At 41.6% G+C, this 20794-nt stretch overlaps 1 protein-coding gene across 3 annotated transcripts in view; it reads right to left on the reverse strand.

Moving 5' to 3' along the window:
* ltbp1 (latent transforming growth factor beta binding protein 1) overlaps positions 1-20794 on the reverse strand; it is a 416523-nt gene that overhangs the window by 255997 nt on the left and 139732 nt on the right. For all 3 annotated transcript variants that reach the window (XM_059985624.1, XM_059985626.1, XM_059985625.1), the window contains exon 6: positions 161-373. In XM_059985624.1, coding sequence (XP_059841607.1) covers positions 161-373 — 213 coding nt within the window. The remainder of the gene's footprint in view (positions 1-160; positions 374-20794) is intronic.

Consider the following 20794-nt stretch of genomic DNA (forward strand, 5'->3'; position numbering starts at 1 on the left):
TCTGACTGGTAGCATCAATTGCACTTGTCAGTCTGTTCTTTACAATCCCTGGTTCCCTGGTAGTATGCAGAAACTCCCTGGATCAATAACTGTTCAATTAGTTTAGATGCCTGAAGGTTAAAAAAGCCAGTTGTGTAGTTAAAAGGAAAATGACCCTTACTTTGTATACCAGACTTTCCTCCAACTGACAGAGGCAACGTGTGGGTGGAGTGAACCACCGCAGAAGACGGAGACTTTGCTTGCTGCTGAGGATGCTGGCCATTTGAAGACTGTACAGGGATGTGGCAGAGCTTGCCGGTAAAATTGGGAGAGCACATGCATTTGTTCCGGGAAGTGCACTGTCCTCCATTCATACATGGCAGGTGACAGACAACTGAAAAATAAGAAAAATCCAAGGGTGAGAAACATCAGGCAACGACGCAGCAATGAAACGCTAAACACCAAAGCAGGAATGCTGCGAGCTCCGTTCCAATGTAATTCTAACAATAATGTTGCAAAATAATTCCAAATTATAATGCAGCTACATTACTCTAACAATAATGTTGAAAAAAAATCACCAAACAATAATGTAGCAATGTAAATCCATGCAATAACATTGTAGTATCACCCCAAGCACAATGTAACAATGTCATGCAGTAACATAACCAGAATAATAACAAAGTAATGTATCCCTAAATAATAATGCAGCAATGTGAACCCAAACAATAAGGCAGTAACAAAGCAACCCTAAAGGACACAACACAATGTTATTTAATCATTTTACACATGCGACAACAAATAATAACGCAGCATCCAAACAATAACCTCACAACCAAATCCCAAGTAATAACCACAATGACTCACAACTTCACCCCAAAATTCACACAACTTGGAAAAGTTTTTAAAAAAAGAATGATTAATAAAGTAAAATATGGATCCTTGCAGTCAGATATAGGAGACTTTACAATAAGGAACTAAGAAGTGGCTATAATTTATAGAATGGTTCTTGCAGATTTAAGAGTGGCAAGTGCAGCCACACTTTTTTTTAAAAAAAAGGAGAAAAGAGTAAACAGGCAGATCTGTACTAGTCAATCTAACAACAGTAATTTGGATAGTGCTAGAGATGATGAGAAAGTAAAATTACACATAATCAAAATGGATTTATGAAATGGAAATCATGCTTGAAAAAGTCTACAGAGTGTTTTGAGGGTATGACTGGTAGAATAGATAACAGAAACAAAAACAGTGAATGAGGTGTATTTGGATTTTCAGAAGGTCTTTGATAAAGTTTCACACAAGAAACTTTATTCAAGTTTAGCTCTGGTGTGCACTGTTCCATTAAGCTGCACATGTGCATGGGTGCGATGTAACTGACGTGCACGGGCGCGACGTAACTGAAATGCACACAGACTTTGTTGCTGCGCAGCTGTAATTTTATTTATATAATGTTAATATAAATTTGAAGTTATGTTAATATAATTGTGAAATCCATCAAATTAATTGTGTTCATGAATATAATCCACAAATGTTCTCAATAATAAACGTACAACCTTTACTTTAAAACATTTTAGAGCTTCATGTATTTACATTGTCCATGTTTCAAGTTACAACACTGTAACAAATTGTAACAATAAACACAGAATGGAAGTTGGTAGCTCATTGTTACTAAACCGCCAGCCCGCTGAATAGCTTCACCATCTGGTGCTGACTACAGAGATGGATCCAGTTTTATGAATTCAATCAAATGTAAATCCAGATACAAACTAGAAGTGGAATATCTGGATGATCTAACAAGGACTAAGGCATGTCTTTTACTGGGTGCAATATTAATCTGGACAATGTGTACAGACAATGGATTTGTAATAAAGACAGATGAGAAGTAGTTTTCAAAAATGTGAATAATATCCTTGGTTGTTCTGTATTTCATTATACCCTCTAATTAATAAATAAAATCAAAAATATGTGATTTTTCAATTTTCACTAAACATTCACAGTGTGCATATTACAAAAAAAAGCATTTTAAGTATAAAAATTTCCTGCTCAGAGAATGCAGCAGTTTAAGAAACTAGAAGGAATGTTGATGCTGAGCTGCGATGCCCATAAATGTCATGGCTGCTACCTAGTTCTTCTTTTGAGGTCTGTACGGATGGTTTTGGGGACAGCGTGGGGAGTTAGTGGTCAGGGATGAGCAAGAGTTAGAGGTCAGGAGCAGTAAACGAAGGTGTGAGTTCAAGTCCAGGTCACAGCACTCTGTGGTTGAAAGTCAACAATCCCGCAATCAGATTGTCTGGCGCTGAGGAGTTCCAGTCCCTGACTGGCAATTTCTGGGGTCTATACCCAGATGTTTGCAAGGTCTGGAGGGAAAAGCCAAAGGTCAAATCCCAGAGAATGATGAGTCCGTATGTAGAAGCCTGAAGGTCAAAGTAGAGGCTCAAAGGAGTCATGAAGGCCTGAGTCACTGTGTTCAGTATGAGTCTGGAAATCAAAGTCTGAAGGTCAAACCCATGATCAGCAAGTCCAGAGGCGAACTCTGAAGCTGGAGGCCCGATGTCTGTGAGTCTGAGAGCCCGGGGTTAAGGACTGGAGTCCTGGGGTAAGAGGCCTGTCTGTGTGAATGAGAGGGTGAAAAAGGGGTTGCTGTTGTCTTCTTTCTTTGTTGTTGTTGTTGCTGCTACTTGTGTTATTCTGCTGAACATTGTGTGTCTCAGGAATGTGTAGTAACATTTGCGGGCTGCCCCCAGCACACCCTCGGGAGAACTGGTTGTTAACACAGAAGATATGCTTCACTGTATTTTTCAATGTACAAGAGATACAGCTGAATCTGAATCTGATATTAATGTGCAAAATTGAAGCTCGTGGGACTGGAGTAATATACTGGCATAGATTGAAAACTGGTTGACAGAGCAAAAGCAGAATAGTTGAGTAAATGGGTAATTTTCCAGAAGGCTGTTAGTGACTATTGGGATAGTGCAGTATCAGAGCTTAAGAGCCTGCTATTCACAAAATGTATATCAATTATTGATAAGGGGACCAAACATAATACTTAAAAGTTTGCCCATAACATAAAAATGGATAGGAGTGGGATACAGGCAAAAAGGCTAGATGGTTTAAAATTATTCAGAACAGTAGTTGACTATATTCCTTGGAATGTCAAAAATTAAAAGGAGATTTGATAAAGGTATACAGAATTATGAGGGTTATAGATAGGGTAAATGCATGTAGGCTTTTTCTGCTGAGGTTGCTGGGACTACAACCAGAGGACATGGGTTTAGGGTGAAATATTAAAAGTTTAAGGGGAACATGAGGGGAAACCTCTGAACTCAGGGTCATGAGACTGTGGAACGAGCTGCCAATGCAAGTGACCTATGTGAGCTCAATTTCAATGTTTAAGAGAAGTTTGGATAGATATGCAGATGGTAGAGGCATAGAGGGCTAAGGTGCCAATGGGAGTATGCAATTTAAATGGGTCAGCATGGACTAGATGGGCCAAAGAGCATGGTTCTGTGCTGTAGTTTCCTATGACTCTGTGCAACTGAGACATATACAGTGTAATATAGATAAATATAGTTATTCTTTTTGACAGAAAAGAACCAGAACGGTAGAGTGTAAATTAAATGGTGATAGATTGGGAAATGTTAATGTACAAAAGGGTCTGATGTCCTTGTACATCAGTCACTGAAAGCAAACATTGAGATACAGCAGGCAGTTAAGGTGACAAATGCCCTAATAAAGAGCCTTCATCCTGAAGTATTAGCCATGTGTCTTTTCTCACAGATGTGGCTTGACCTGCTGAGTATTTCCAGCATTTACTGCTTTTATTTTAGATTTCCAGTATTTGCAGTTTATTCCATTTTCATGGAAAATTGAACATTAGGTTTCATTGCAAGAGGATTTGGGTACTGGAGTTAAGAAGTTTTATAAGGACTGCATGCAATCTTATTCTCTTTACCCAAGAATATATATTTGACATAGAGCAAGATAACAAAGGTTCACAAGACTGATTTCTGGGATGGCAGGATGAGAGAGATTGGGTCAATAAGGCTTGTATCATGTGAGATTTGAAGAATGACAGGTTTCATTGAAACATACAAACTTCTGACAAGACTGGATGCCAATGTTTCCCCAGGCTAGAATCAATGATCACAGTCTCATTATGCAGGGCAGGACATTGAGGAACACAATATTGAGAAATTTCATCACTCAGAGGGTGATGAACCTTTGGAAATCTGTACCACAGATGGCTATTTCGGCCAAGTCACTAAATATACTAAAGCGAGAGAAGTGGATTCTTAGACGCAAGTGATATGCGGAGAGAACAGGAATCTGATATTGTGAAATAGGATTTGCCATGGTTGTATTGAATGGAGGGCAGGGTCAAATAGCTTATTCCTTCTATTTTTCCTCATCTCTAAGCAATAATGCAACAATCTCACATTAAACAGTAATGCACCAACTCCATATCAAATTTTAACACACTAATTATACATCAGAAAGTAACATGACAAATCAGCGTCAGCCAATAACCAGCACAACTGAACTTTAAATAATGTATCAAAAACATCTTACAGAAACAATGCATTGGAACAGCAAATATTAACATAATTAATGATACCACACCCAATAGCAGCACAGCAACACAGCACCAAAGAATAAAGCAACAACTTAACCACAAATAATGCAGCGACCCGACCACAAACGTTAGCATTATAGCAAATACTACAGCTGAACACCAAGCAGGGAAGGAGCAAGAACATCAAATATTAGCATCGTAACCCTTAGCTACTCAATATTGCAGCATCTGAGCACCAGAGAACCAAAGACCACAACCAACTTAATATCAAACAGAAATATAACAACATGAATCAGTAAAGCAGTACAAATTACTACCTCTCAACCTTCAGGCTTTTGAACAAAAGGAGATAACTACAGTCATTCTACTTCTGATGATCCCACAACTGACAGTCTCACTTTAAAGACTCTTCATTTTGTTATTTCATGCTCGTTATTCATTGCTATTTATTTATATCTGCGTTTGCACAGTTCATTGATCCAGTTTACAGTTACAGTCTATAGATTTGCTACATATGCCCACAGGAAAAAGAATCTCAGGGTTCTATGTGGTGACATGTACATACTCAGATAATAATTTTTAGTCTGACCTTTGAACTTTGGAATGGTCCCGCTGTAAGGGCAACATCAAATACGGTGAATGGTAGGGCACTGAGGAGTGTGGTAGAACAAAGGGATCCAGGAATACAGGTCCATAATTCATTGAAAGTGGTGTCACAGGTAGAAAGGTTTGTAAAGAAAGCTTTTGGCACATTGGCCTTCATAAATCAAAAGTATTGAGTACAGGAAATGGGATGTTCAGTTGAAGTTACATAAGACATTGGTGAAGCCTAATTTGGAGTATTGTGTGCAGTTTTGGTCACCTTCTTACAGGAAAAGCATAAATAAGTTTGAAAGAGCGCAGAGAAAATTTTTGCCAGGTCTTGAGGACCTGAGTTATATGGAAAGGCTGGATAGGTTAGAAATTTATTTCTTGGAATGTAGAAGACCGAGGGGAGATTTGATAATGGTATTCAAAATTGAGGGGTACAGTTAAGGTAAATGCAAGCAGGCTTTTTCCACTGAGGTTGGGTGTGATTACAACTGAAGATCATGAGTTAAGGGTGAAAGATGAAAAGTGTAAGGAGAACATGAGGGGAAATGTCTTCACTCAGAGGTTCGTGAGAGTGTGGAATGATCTGCCAGAACAAGTGGTGCATGCAAGCTCAATTTCAGCATTTAAGTGAAATTTGGATAGCTCCGTGGATGGTCGGGCTATAGAGGGCTCCAATCCCAGAGCAGTTGGCAGTAGGCAGTTTAAGTATCTCAGCATGGACTAGATGGACCAAAGGGCCTGTTTCTGTACTGTACTTGTCTATGATTCTATGACTGAATTCCAGTTAATTGGGCTATCAGTTGATTATGGCAGTTGCCTATGTGGGCCAACTCTTAAAGAACAAAAGGTAATCAAGAAAATAGCCAGAATTTTCAACTTTTATTTGGGGCACCATGCTGCTTAACAAGTACTGGAGACTGTTGTGCAAAAGTTTCTAACTAGTGCCAGCCGCATGTACTTCTGTGGCAATTAGAACAAACAGTTCTTAAATTAGTGTCAGTTGCATGAGCTCGTTAGGTTATCCATTTGGGCCAATAGATGCTGATGCAAAAACCAGTGGTTTTTGATCATTTTGATTTTTTATTTTGACTTTAAAAGTTTTAAGATCTTTGCTCAGATGCCATGAAAAGATTTGACACTAGCCAAAATAAATTCCCTACTGGACCAAATTAAAAGCCATCCACCTACACCACTCATTGTCAGCTGGCAGAGATAACTGGAGTGCAAAAATCTATAATTACGTGTTTGATACATCAGCAAAATAAACTGTGAGAAGAATGGGCATTATGCCAGGGACAACACAGAACTTCCCAAAAACAAGAGCATGAAGGTAAGGATCCAGTTGTTAAAGAGGACCTCAATCAATGGTTTTCCATTGTAACTGGACGAGGTGTGCATGTCACTGGCCCAATTTTAAAAATAAACAAGTCAGAGAAGCTGTCACAAAGATTTTGAAGCAATAGATGTTTGGTTGTCCCAATGGAAATGTTGGCAACACATTAATTGAAAAAAGCACAGAGTGAGCAAGATTATGCTGTTGCTGTAAGTGCAGAAACATGAAAATCTACAAAACTCCCGGACTTGCTTCAAAACTTTTGTGCAGATGATATCAACATTGCCAGCGAAACTGGCCTTTTTTATGGTGCCACAACAATGGACACCCTTAGCTACAGGCATGCAACTCTATCAGGTTCAAAGAAAGCAATCGATTAGCTGCACTAGGTGTATGCATTGATTTTTCTCATTTACAGCGTAGACTGGATGAATTCCTCCATCAATAAATTTTAGGAACAGTTTTATAGTACTGTAGTAGGATTGCTAGTGTTATAATTTTTTTTCAGCATTTCATTTAATTACATGATTTGTTATACAGTTAAATGGTAGTTTGACTTTTTTTAAATACCTTTCTATTTCCATGAAACTTTGGCTAATTGGCCAACCACTTAATTGGTGCAAAATACTGTTCTAGATATGTCCCAATTAACTGGAATCCGCTGTACTTGTAATCAACTTAACAGAAACAAACAATAACCACCAGAAATTCTGCAGATGCTGGAAATTCATAGCAACACACACAAAATACTGGAGGAATTCAGCAGGTCAGGCAGAGTCTATGGAAATGGATAAACAGTCGATGTTTCAGGCCGAGTCCCTTCTTCCTGTAAAATAAATTATGCAGCATCTACAGACCAATGGGCAATTTAAAAATAAAGCAGCAACTGAGCATCAAACAATAACAGTGATTTATTAATGCATGTGAACACATAACGTTGTGTTCAACACACATTAACACAGCAATTTAACACACAATAATGCAGAGATCAAATAGCAACCACTAATACAGCAGCTCAGCAACAATCAAGCAGCCCCATGAAGCTGCGGCAACACAACGTGACTAACACAGCAACTGAATACCAGACAATGAATCCGCCACCTGATACCAAACTACAAGTCAGCAGCTCAACACCAAATGATAAATCAGCCGCAAACATCAAACGAGAAAGTGACACCTTAACACCAAAGCATGAATCTTAATGATATAGAACACCAAAGTGGAATTCAATAGAATAGCAACATTACACCAATCTTTAATGCAACAATGTGATACCAAACAATAACATAACAACATTAAATAATCCTGTGGTAATTTAATACCACATAATAAAACAGGAACTTAACACCAATAAAATAACAGCATAAGAACCTAGTAACAACATATAATCATCAGTTTAACACCAAAATGTAATCAACTCATCGGCAATAAACTGATGCAACAACTTGGAGCAGTAATGCAGCTTACAAGCTGTGAACAACTCAGCAAAATAAAGTGCACAACTGAACATGAAATAGTATTGCAGGAAATAACCATCAAACAACAATGCAGCAACTGACGATACAACAGCGTCTTTTAAAAGACTTTTGGATAGGTACATGGAGCTTGGAAAAATAGAAGGCTATCGGTAACCCCTGGCAATTTCTGAGGTAGGGACATGCTCGGCACAGCTTTGTGGGCCGAAGGGCCTGTATTGCGCTGTAGGTTTTCTATGTTAACTTAACATCAGTTAGAAACAAACTGACTCAATGTTACTGGAGCAAAGTAAGTTCACGGCAACGTGCTGTGGGCTGCTGACAAAACTTCGCCATCTACCTCTTCTGAATTACTCCCAGTGAAATCTGCAGCCTGGAGTTTCCTTTTAAGCATCTTACTTTTGAGCTGTCTTAATGAATTAGTGCTGTCGGAATCTTCTGAAAGACTCGCTGGACTTAACTCCCAAGTATGCAGGTACAGTACTTTTAAGTGGAAGAAGGTCCATTGCCAAGCTGGAAGAGAGCACTTTGTTACTAAATATACAGTCACTGGAGAACAAGACTGAGGAACAAAGGACAACATTGCTGTAGCACAGGGAATTACTTTGTACTGTGTTTCAAGAAGACAGCGCTCACTCCATACATGCTGGATACATTAACAGGACCTGAAGGCTTCTCAATACATAATCTGAATGAATACACACAGTTGTGATGGACTTTATAAAAATGTAGCCCCCTGGCACGCCTCAGGCTCACTCAGCTCGCTGCCATCTGGGGGAGCAGCCTTTGACCCCGCCAGACTGGGTAATCAGCTTGTGTGGATGCTATGTGATGGCCCCACCCCACCAAATAACAGACCATATGCGATTAAATGATTACACTTTATAGATCTTACTAGAACTAAGTGATTAATAACGATACAGTATATATGAAGGAAAAGAAAATAAAGTAAAGGCGCCAAAAGTTATCAAAGTCCAAACCACTTCCAGCACAACCGTTGGAGCTCAATTTACAAAGTCTTCGGGCCACCATTCGATCCACTCAGACCTCCTCAACTCGTAGCTCAGGACCACCCAAAGTGATCAACCAAGCACCCCCCGGCACGTCTGTCTTCGTCTCCTCTGCTCACTGAATCTTCTGGCCTCGGACCCCCACTAGGGGTCCGTTCCGTCGCCCAGTTTACAGCATCGCGTCCTCTCTCTCTCACCCCCTCGCGCCGACTCCCCAATTCCCCGCCAACAATAGTTTACAGACCCAGTAGAGAGAATAACATTAATCCCAATTGGTTAACAAACGAATACAATTCTCGTTATCAGTAAATTTTAACCCAAACAAGCTGCGAGAGAAAACACTTATCATGACAAAGAAGCATTCCTACTTTTAACAAAACAAAGAAGCCATTTTGATTAACATACACAGTAACATAAAGCGAGAAGAAACCCCCTTACAAAACCATTTGTGGATGAGCGTGTCCCCACAAAATCATTCAGTCTTCCCCAAACCAGAAGCCCTAGAAAAACCATGAGATCTGCAGTCTGCTGAGGGCAAGACTGGTGGTTTTTAGGACTGGCAACCAAATAAGATACAAGAGGTCTAGGTACAATCTCCAGAAAGCCTTCTCACGTGTGAAGTGGCAATTCCAGACCAAACTTGAATCACTGGAGGATGCTCGACAACTGTGCCAGTCTTGAATACTATCACCTCTTACAAAGTGAAATCGAGCGACATAAGGGACAAAACTTCACTCCCTGATGAGCTCAATGCCTTTGATGTTTGCTTTGACCCTCTAAACATGGAGCTACATTCACAATCTCTCACAGCCCCTGTTGACTCTGATATTTCAGTCTCCGAGGCCAACGTGAGAGCATGCTTCAGGAGGATGAACAAGCGAACAGCATCCAGCTCAAGCAGGGTACTAAAGACCTGTGCTGGGGAGCTCACTGAGATCTTTAACCTCTTGCTTCTGAAGTCTGAGGTACCCACCTGATTCAAGCAGCTTCAGTTATACCGGTGCCGAAGAAAAACGTGGCAATCTGCCTTATTGACTATCAGTCAGTAATAATTACGTCCATTATGATGAAGTGGCTTGAGAAGTCAGTGATGAAACACATCAACTGTCTGAGATCCGCTCCAATTTATCTACCAGCACAAAAGGTCCACAGCAGATGTCATTTCATTGGCTCTTCATGCATCAGGATGCTCTTCATCAACTACAGCTCAACATTCAAGACCATTATCACCTCAAATCTAATCAATAAGCTTTAAGACCTTGCTCTCAATACCTCCTTGTGCAACTGAATCCTCAGTTTCCTCACTTGCAGACCCTAGTGAGTTCAGATTAGCAAGAACGTCTCCTCCACATTCTCCATCAGCACAAGTGCACCACAAAGCCGAGTGCTTAGCTCCCTGCTCGACTCACTTTATACTTATGACTGAGACAATGCCGTATTTAAGTTTGCTGATGGCAACAATCTTTACTGGCTGAATCAAAGATGGTGACAAATCAGTATATAGGAGGGTGTGGTGAACTATGTGCCTGTCGGGACACGCCCCTGCTGACTGCTCCTGTGGCTCCTCCCACAGGCCCCTGTATAAAGGAGACCTGCGGCCTGACGCTCGGCCTCAGTCTCCAAGACCTTGTATGATAGACACTCACTCCTGGTTCCTTCTTCCAGTCAATAAAAGCCGATATCTCGCCTACGTCTCAGTGTGAGTTATTGATGGTGCATCAGAGGGAGACTGAAAATTTGGCTGAGTGGTGCCACAACAACTCAGTGTCAGCAAGACCAAGGAGCTGATTATGACTTCAGGAGGGAGAAACCAGAGGTCCATAAGCCAGTCCTCAGCGGGGGATCAGAGGTAGAGAGGTCAGAAACTTCAAATTACTCGTGTGATCATTTCAGAGGATCAGTGCTGGGTCCAGCAGCTAAATGCAATTCAAGTTCAAAGTAAATTTTTATTAATTTTAATATCACAGTACATTTATGTCACCATATACAACCCCAAAATTCATTTTCCTGCAGACATACTCAGAAAATCTATAGCATAATAACCATAACAGGATCAATGAATGTTCAACCAGAGTGCAGAAGACAACAAACTGTGCAAATGCAAATATAAATAAATAGCAATAAATAATAAGAACATGAGATAAAGAGTCCTTAAAGTGAGTTGTGGGAACATTTCAATGATGGGAGCAAGTGAGAGTAGTTATCCCCTTTTATTCAAGAGCCTATTGGCTGAGGGGCAGTAACTGTTCTTGAAACTGATGGTGTGAGTTCTGAGAATCTTGTACCTTCTACCTGGTGGCAGAAGCAAGAAGAGAGCATGACCTGGGTGGTGGGGATCTCTGACGATGGATGCTGCTTTGCTATGACAGCATTTCATGTGTTTGTGCTCAATGGTTGGGAGGTCTTTATCTGTGATGTACTGGGCCAAAATCCACTACCTTTTATAGGATTTTCCATTCAAAGGCATTTCCCTACCAGGCTACGTTACAACCAGTCAATGTACCCTCCACTACACACCTATAGAAGTTTGTTCAAAGTTTTAGATGTCATCTAAAACTTCTACCGACGTATGTGGAGAGCATTCTGACTGGCTGCGTCACAATCTGGTATTCGATGGGGGGCTACTGGATAAGTTGCAGGAACTTGTGTAATTAGTCAGCTCCATCATGGGTACTAGTTTGTTCAGTATCCAAGGTATTTTCAAGGCGTGTGCCTACGGAAGGCACCATTCATTATTAAGGATCCCAACCACCCAGGACATGCTCTCTTCTCATTGTTACCATCGGGAAGTAGGTACAGAAGACTGAAGGAACACATCTTTGCCATCGATTTCTAAGTGGACATTGGACCCATGACATGTAGTGAGGACCCGATTACCTCACTACATTTTTAATTATGTTATTTTGCACTATTTATTTTAACTGAACTATTTAGTAGACATACACTATACTTAATGTAACTCTGTTTTATTTCTCTGTATTTATTTATCATGTATTTCATTATATTGTTGCCATAAAGTTAACAGATTTCACAACACATGCCAATGATATTAAATCTGATTCTGAATCCCCGCAGTCTCCTAAGGAAGTAGCAGCGCCTCTGTTCTCTTAGAAACATGTGAAGATTCATCTTGGCATTTAACTTTGACACCTGGTACATCTTTGTATTGTGGAAGGAAATTGGAGGACCTGGGGAAAATCCATGTATTCCACAGGTAGGATGTACAGAGACTCCTTACAGAGAATGCCGCGTTGACCTCCGACCTCTGACACCTCAAGCTGCAATAGCGTTGCAGTAACCGCCACGCTACCATGTAGGAAGGATGACTGCTCTATAGACCAAAACTTTTTGTTGGACCTGTAGATTGCAGTCTTCAAAGACACTTTTCTATTAATCTTGCATAGGCTCCACTAGCCCTACTCAGGAGGTAGTTGATCTGCTTTTGAAGCGAGAATGATGCCAAGGTAGGAAAAGTAATCTACATTTTCAAAGGCGATATTGTTAACTTTCATGGAGGGCTGGGTAAAAAGCTGGTTGGGCAGTGGCTGAGCTAGGACCTGGGTCTTTGTTATATTCAAGGCAAGACCCAGGGGCTCTATATGCCTTGGCAAAGGCATTCAGGACACATCGAAAGTCTTCTTTGGAGTGTGCTGGGGTGGCACCACCAATGATGCAATACGTTAGCATTGAAACATACTGCAACAACCACCATCAGGAACACAGCAACTTCAAACTACAACAGAGCAACTCAACATCCAACAATAATGCAGCTAATAAACAACAAGCATTAACAAAAAAGCTTTGTAAAAATGAATAATTACATTGAAACTTCACACCAAACAGTAAATTTATCTATTTATTGAGATACAGCGTGGAATAGGCCGTTCCAGCTCTGCTGCCCAGCAATCCCCTGATTTAACCCTAATTAATCACAGGACAATGTTCAATGACCAATTAGCCTACCAACCATCTTCGGACTGTGGGAGGACTCAAAGGAAACCCACGCAGTCACGCGGAGAGCACACAAACTCATTACAAACAGCGGCAGTAAAGCAACAACTTAACTAAAAACCCAGCAATAGAAATTCAAACAATAACAAGACAACATCAGATAATATTAAGCAACACTGTATTAAACAGATCAGATTAACACTAAACAATAACACAAGCAAACTAACATAGCAAATTACCAATCCATATTAGAACTTCATATTAAACTACAGAGCAGCAACTAAACATTTCCTCACTTTCTTGATATATATTATTTCTGCTTTTGCACGATTTTTAATCTATTCAACATATGTATACTATAATAGATTTACTTATTTTCTCCTCTTCTGTATTATGTATTGCATTGAGCTGCTGCTAAGTTAACAAATTCAACATGTGCCTATGATAATAAACCTGATTCTGAACTATAATAAAAAGCATATCAATCACAAACTGATTTTATGTTAAAGAAAAAAACAGCAATTAACATCAACGTTAACATCTCAACACTAAACACGGACAGCATTTCACAGCTAACACATGATGCCATAACCTATCCTCGAACAATGACTCAGGAACAGTCATCATACAGTGAAGCGACTTTATATCAGAAAACAGCAACGTTAATTAGAGCAGCAACTTTGCATCAAATGAAAAGAGAATCATAGAGGTGTACAGCATGACAACAGGCCCATCAGTCCTCCACTTCTGTAGTTACATGAAACACCGATTAACACCAAGCCTATTTTTTCCTCTCTTGCATTCTCCATCACCTTTATAAGTCAATTTACAGTAATCAGTTAACCTACTAACTAACAAGTCTTTAGGATGCGAAAGGAAATCCGAGCACCCAGGACGGTTCAAGCGGGCACACAGAAATTGTGCAAACTCCACACAGACAGCGCCAAGGTTAGCATCAACCGCGAGTCTCTGGAACTGTAAAGCCGCAGCACTAATTGCTGTGCCAATCCACTGCTCCGAAACAACAAGCCAAACAAAAAAACATATCTTAATGGCAAGCAACACACACAAAACATTGGTGGAACGCAGCAGGCCAGGCAGCATCCATAGGAAGAAGCACTGTCGATGTTTCGGGCCGAGACCCTTCGTCAGGACTAACTGAAAGGAAAGATAGTAAGAGATTTGAAAGTAGGAGGGCGAGGGGGAAATGCAAAATGATAGAAGACCAGAAGGGGTGGGGTGAAGTTAAGAGCTGGAAAGGTGATTGGCAAAAGGGATACAGAGCTGGAGAAGGGAAAGGATCATGGGACGGGAGGCCTAGAGAGAAAGACAGGGGGAGGGGAGCACCAGAGGGAGATGGAGAACAGGCAGAACAGGCAGAGTGATGGGCAGAGAGAGAGAGAGAGAAAAAAAGAAGGGGGGGAGAAAACTAAGTATATCAGGGATGGGATAAGAAGGAGCATTAACAGAAGTTAGAGAAGTCAATGTTCATGCCATCAGGTTGGAGGCTACCCAGCCGGTATATAAGGTGTTGTTCCTCCAACCTGAGTGTGGATTCATCTGGACAGTAGAGGAGGCCATGGATAGACATATCAGAATGGGAATGGGACGTGGAATTAAAATGTGTGGCCACTGGGAGATCCTGCTTTCTCTGGCAGACAGAGCGTAGGTGTTCAGCGAAACAGTCTCCCAGTCTGCGTCAGGTCTCACCAATATATAGGCCGCACCGGGATCACCGGACGCAGTATACCACACCGGCTGACTCACAGGTGAAGTGTCGCCTCACCTGGAAGGACTGTCTGGGGCCCTGACTGGTGGTGAGGGAGGAAGTGTAAGGGCAGGTGTAGCACTTGTTCCGCTTACAAGGATAAGTGCCAGGAGGGAGATCAGTGGGAAGGGATGGGGGGACGACAGATGGACAAGGCAGTCACGTAGGGAGCGATCCCTGTGAAAAGCAGAAAGAGGCGGGGAGGGAAAGATGTGCTTGGTAGTGGGGCCTCATGTTTGCTTGTACCTTAACAGCAAGCTACCTTGTGGTAACTGAACATCAGAACAACATCAGCATCTCTGAGAGAGGAGAACAACGCTATAAAAACCATGTGTCAAAGCCGCAGCTGGGAAGTTCAATGTTGTCTTCTATTATATCAAAATTTTTGTATTTCACAAGTTACCTGTGGTTTTTATAAGAGGAGCAGAGGTCCAGCTGCACCGGGCCTATAATCTCTTGAGCTCAGAAGAATAAAAGATAATTTCTTTGAAATAGGCAATTGACAGGATGGTTCAAAGTACACTTATTATCAAATATGTATAAATCTTACAACCTTGAGATTCATCTCCTTACGGGCAGACATAAAGCTAGAAACCTGAAAGAGCACATTAAAAAATAATTATCAAATACCCAGAGCACAGAGAGGGAAAATACACAAACCATGCAAACAATAAAAGCAAGCAACAGCATTCTGAACAAGGCTGACGATTCCCCTGGCAGGAGCTCACAGAACTACGGGGGTCACTGTTTCAAAATAAAGGTCACCAATTCACGACTGAAATTAGAAGAATTTTCTTCCTCGAGAGTTTGGTGAATATTTGGGATTTTCTGCACAAGAAGGGCCTTCGATCCTCGGTCATTGACATTTTCAAGTCAGAGATTGATAAAGATTTGGACATGAGGGAATGAAGGCATTAGTACAGAAAAATGGCACTAATGTAAAAATCAGTGATGACCTTATTAAGTGGGGCAAAGGATACAGGGGACTAAATAATCCACTCTTACTTCTACTTCTCATTCATGTTTTTATCCTACATTTGAGGAACAGAACCACAGAACACTGCAGCACAGTACAGGCCCTTCAGCCCTCCATGTTGTGCCGACACATATAATCCTTTAAAAAAAGTACTAAACCCACACTACCCCATAACCCTCCATTTTTCATTCATCCATGTGCCTGTCCAAGAGGCTCTTAAATACCCCTAATGTTTTCACCTCCACCATCATCCCTGGCAAGTCATTCCAGGCACTCAAAACCCTCTGTGTAAAAAAAAAAGCTGGATGAACTCAGCAGGTCGGGCAGCATCCATTGAAAGAAGCAGTCAACGTTTCAGGTCGTTTCAACATTTCAATGTCCTGACGAAGGGTGGCGACCCGAAATGTTGACTGCTTCTTTCAACGGATGCTGCCCGACCTGCTAAGTTCGTCCAGCTTTTTTGTATGTCTTGGTTTGACCACAGCATCTGCAGTGCACTTTGTGTTTCCTCTGTGTAAAAAACTTCCCCTAAACTTCCCTCCCTTAATTTTGTACATATGCCCTCTGGTGTTTGCTATTGGTGTCCTGGGAAACAGGTACTGACTATCCACTCTATCTATGCCTCTCATAATCCTGTAGACCTCTATCAAGTCCCCTTTCATTCTTCTATGCTCCAAAGAGAAAAGTCCCAGCTCTGCTAACCTTGCTTCATATGACTTGTTCTCCAAACCAGGCAACATCCTGGTAAATCTCCTCTTCACCCTCTCCATAGCTTCCACATCCTTCCTATAATGTGACCAGAATTGAACACAATATTCTAAGTGCAGTCTCACCAGAGATTTGTAGAGTTGCAAAATGACCTCTCTACTCGAACTCAATCACCCTGTTAATGAAGCCTAGCATCCCATAGGCCTTCTTAACTACCCTATCAACCTGTGCAGCGACCTTGAGGGATATATGGATTTGAACCCCAAGGTCTCTTTGTTCATCCACACTCTTAAGTAACTGACCATTAATCCTGTACTCTGTCTTCTGGTTTGTCCTTCCAAAATGCATCACCTCACACTTATCCAGATTGAACTCCATCTGCCATTTTTCTGCCCAACTCTGCAGCCTGTCTATATCCTCTTGTTACCTTCGACAACTTACAGCTCCATCCACAACTCCTCCAATCTTCGTGTCATCCGCAAACTTACTCACCCATCCTTCCGCCTCTACATCCAGGTCATTTATAAAAATCACAAATAGCAGGGGTCTCAGGACAGATCCCTGTGGCACTCCACTAGTCACTGACCTCCAGGCAGAATACTTCCCTTCCACAACTACCCTCTGCTTTCTTCTTTTAAGCCAATTTTTTATCCAAACAGCCAAGAATACAACATGAAAGGTAATTATTGTTGATGTTGAAAGTTATCAAGGATGTTAATTGCTCTAAATGTTAATTTGAAATTGAAGAGAATGGATGATAAACAAGAGATGGGCATTTCATATAAATCAGCATCAAGATTAGCACATCGTAGGCTGTATTGTTCAACATATCATTGAAAACGCGCCAACATAAAGATCGTAGGTTGAGGATAAAAGGTGAAAAGTTTAAGGGGAAAATAAGGGGATACTTCTTCACTCAGAAGGGTCCTGAGAATGTGGAATGAGCTGCCAGCAGAACAGGTGCATGTGCTCGATTTCAATCTTTAAGAGAAGTTTGTGTAGATACATGGATGGTAGGGGGATGGAGGGCTATGGCTTCAGTGCAGGTCAATGGAAGTAGGCAGTTTGAATTCTTTCCCACAGACTACATGAGCCAAAAGGCTTGTTCCTGTGTTGTATTTTTCTATGACTCTATAGATTGCCAGCCTCAAAGCTGATTATCCATAAACAATACAAAGAACGCCTGGTTGGAAAATAATAATTCCCAGAAAGATGACCAAGTCATTGGCTGTATTGGCCAAGTTATTGGGTGTATTTAAGGCAGAGATAGATAGGTTCTTGACTAGCCAGGGCATCAAAGGATATAGGGTGAAAGCAGGGGAGTGGAGATGACTGGAAGAACTGGATTAGCCCATGATTGAATGGCAGAGCAGACTCAATGGGCCGAATGGCCTACTTCAGCTCCTGTGTCTTATGAGATGAGACTAATAAATACCTCAAACTTCATGTTGACCTGCTTTTCAAGGTAAAGAGGGCTGGTGCTATAGTAACGTTGTTGCTTGATGCAAGATGGCACCAGTGACCATCGTGACAAAAGGTGACATCCTGCAGACCGTTCACAAAACTCTTTCTTCTCCTTCTTTTAAATATATTATACATCTATTACTAATCTGTGTGCAATTGCAGCTTGTAACTTACATTTTGATAATGTGCTTCTGGGCCATGTAAGCAATCTGGCGCTTTTGCTGCCACAGAGGGAATTTGATGCGGTTAAGAGCGAGGTTGAAAATGGAGTATGCAGCCTAATGGCAGAACACCACTAGTCACTGGCAGCCAATCAGTAAAGGCTACCTTTATTCCCATTCTTTGCCTCCTGCCAATCAGCCAATCTTCTCTCAATCCTAGTATCTTTCCTGCAATACTACGGGCACTTACGTTATTAAGTCGCCACATATACAGCACTTTGTCAAAGGCTTTCTGAAAATCCAAGTAAACAACATCCACTTGGTCTCCTTCATCTATTCTGCCTGTAATTTCCTCAAAGAATTCCAATAGATTTGCCGGGCAACATTTTCCCTTAAGGAGACCATACTGACTTTGGCCTATTTTATCATGTGCCTGAAACGTCATCCTTAGACCATAAGATCTTAAGACATAGGAACAGAATTAGGCTATTCAGTCCATCGAGCCTGCTCCCCCATTCCAATCATAGCTGATCCCGGATCCCACTCAACCCCATACACACGCTTTGATGCCCTGACTGATCAACTTCCGCCTTAAATATATGCACGGACCTGGCCTCCATGTACGGCCAAGTGGTTAAGGTGTTGGACTAGTGATCTGAAGGTCATGAGTTCGAGCCGAGGTAGCGTGTTGTGTCCTTGAGCAAGGCACGTAACCACACGTTGCTCTAGTCCACCCAGCTGAAAATGGGTACCAGTAAAAAGCTGGAGGTTAACCAAACGTCCTATCCGGGGGGGGAGGGTGTGGGGGAGTCTCTCAGTTGCTTCACGCCATGGAAACCGGCATAAGCACTGGCCTGATGAGCCTAATAAAGCTCAGGACAGATTTTAACTTCAACTGGCCTCCACCCAACCTACAAATCCTTCATACACTCAGACCTCACATAACTACCCCGCATGGCACTGATTCGTTATGACGGGCTTATTCAATTCTTCATTTATTTTTTAAATGACAAAAATTCATTCTAAACAACACTTAGAACTTCTCAAGAATGGCCATCATTACAGTAAACATTGAATCAGCCAATAAGAGCGCTTTACATATGCTCTGAGCCACTCAAGTATGAGTTCACACTCTGCCTTTCCCACCTGTGTAAACATTCCTGCTCCCTTACCAATTTATTCAATTTTTCTCACCGATAATGTCTGGAAAATGGCCTCCAACTTCCAGTGAGAGTAGAATATCTAAGATGTCGAGGAAAAGCATTAGCATGGACGTGAAGCTGTAAGTGATAGGGCATTTGGAAGCTGGTGAGCGTCAGGCTGATGTTGAAAATTCCTCAGCACTAGCATCACCACGATCACACAAATCATGGACCAGTTCACCGATGGTAGCATTGACTGGGAGCAGTAAGTCAAAGAAAAGTGTTCTCGACATGATTTCCTGCATGAACTGCTCTAGGAGAGGAAATGTAAGAAAAGGCAGTCAAATCTTGACGCCTACTTGAAGGAGAAGCCAGAGTTAGAGGAGGACCCACAGCGTGGTCCCTCCTCTACGATGTAATCACCACCTGCTTCCCTCCGCTGCTGCTGTGAAGTGTTGCTGCTCCACTGATGTCCAGGTTAGGCCTATTTGTGTGTTTGTTACTCCACAAATTACTGTGTGTACATAAAATAATGTATCTTATTATCATCCGAGAGGTAATGTTGCAGTTATATAGGACCCTGGTCAGACCCCACTTGGAGTACTGTGTTCAGTTCTGGTCGCTTCACTACAGGAAGGATGTGGAACCCATAGAAAAGGTGCAGAGGAGATTTACAAGGATGTTGCCTGGATTGGGGAGCATGCCTTATGAGAATAGGTTAAGAGAACTCAGCTTTTTCTCCTTGGAGCGACCGAGATTGAGAGGTGACCTGATAGAGGTATATAAGATGATGAGAAGCATTGATCGTGTGGATAGTCAGAGGCTTTTTCCCAGGGCTGAAATGGTTGCCACAAGAAGGCACAGGTTTAAGGTGCTGGGGTGTAGGTACAGAGGAGATGTCAGGGGTAAGTTTTTTTTTCCCACAGTGAGTGGTGAGTGCGTGGAATGGGCTGCCGGCGATGGTGGTGGAGGTGGATACGATAGGGTCTTTTAAGAGACTCCTGGATGGCTACATGGAGCTTAGTAAAATAAAGGGCTATGGGTAAAGCCTAGGTAGTTCTAAGGTAGGGACATGTTCGGCACAACTTTGTGGGCCAAAGGGCCTGTATTGTGCTGTAGGTTCTCTATGTTTCTATATATCTTGGGTTTGATTTTTTTTAAATCAGACACACATGTTCATTTATGTAATGTTACAATGACCTCACATAGCGCTGATACACATTGTCAGCATTAAGCAAGGTCGGAGTGGAATGTACTCCAACCACTGAATTCAGGTTACCTGGCCTATAGTTTCCTTACTTATGCCTCCCTCCATTCTTAATGAGTGAAGTGACATTAGCAATTTTCCAGTCATCTGGAACAGTTTTAGTGATTCTTAAAGGACACTATTAATGTCTCCACAATCTCCTCAACTACCTCTTTCAAAGCCCTGGGGTGTAGTCCATCTGGTTCAGGTGACTCATCTACCCTTCAGACCTTCCAGCTTCCCAAGCACCTTCTCCTTGGAAATTCCAATGGTCCTCACTTCTGCACACCCCCCCCCCCCCCAATAAATACAACATCAAGCGGAAAACAGCAGAATGTGGCAAAGATTGCAAAGCAAACTGAAGTACAGTGACAGTAACAGAATAACAGAGATAAATAGAATTAAGAGTACACGTAT

The sequence above is a fragment of the Hypanus sabinus genome, chromosome 12 (assembly GCF_030144855.1).
Source record: "Hypanus sabinus isolate sHypSab1 chromosome 12, sHypSab1.hap1, whole genome shotgun sequence".
Lineage (NCBI taxonomy): Eukaryota > Metazoa > Chordata > Chondrichthyes > Myliobatiformes > Dasyatidae > Hypanus > Hypanus sabinus.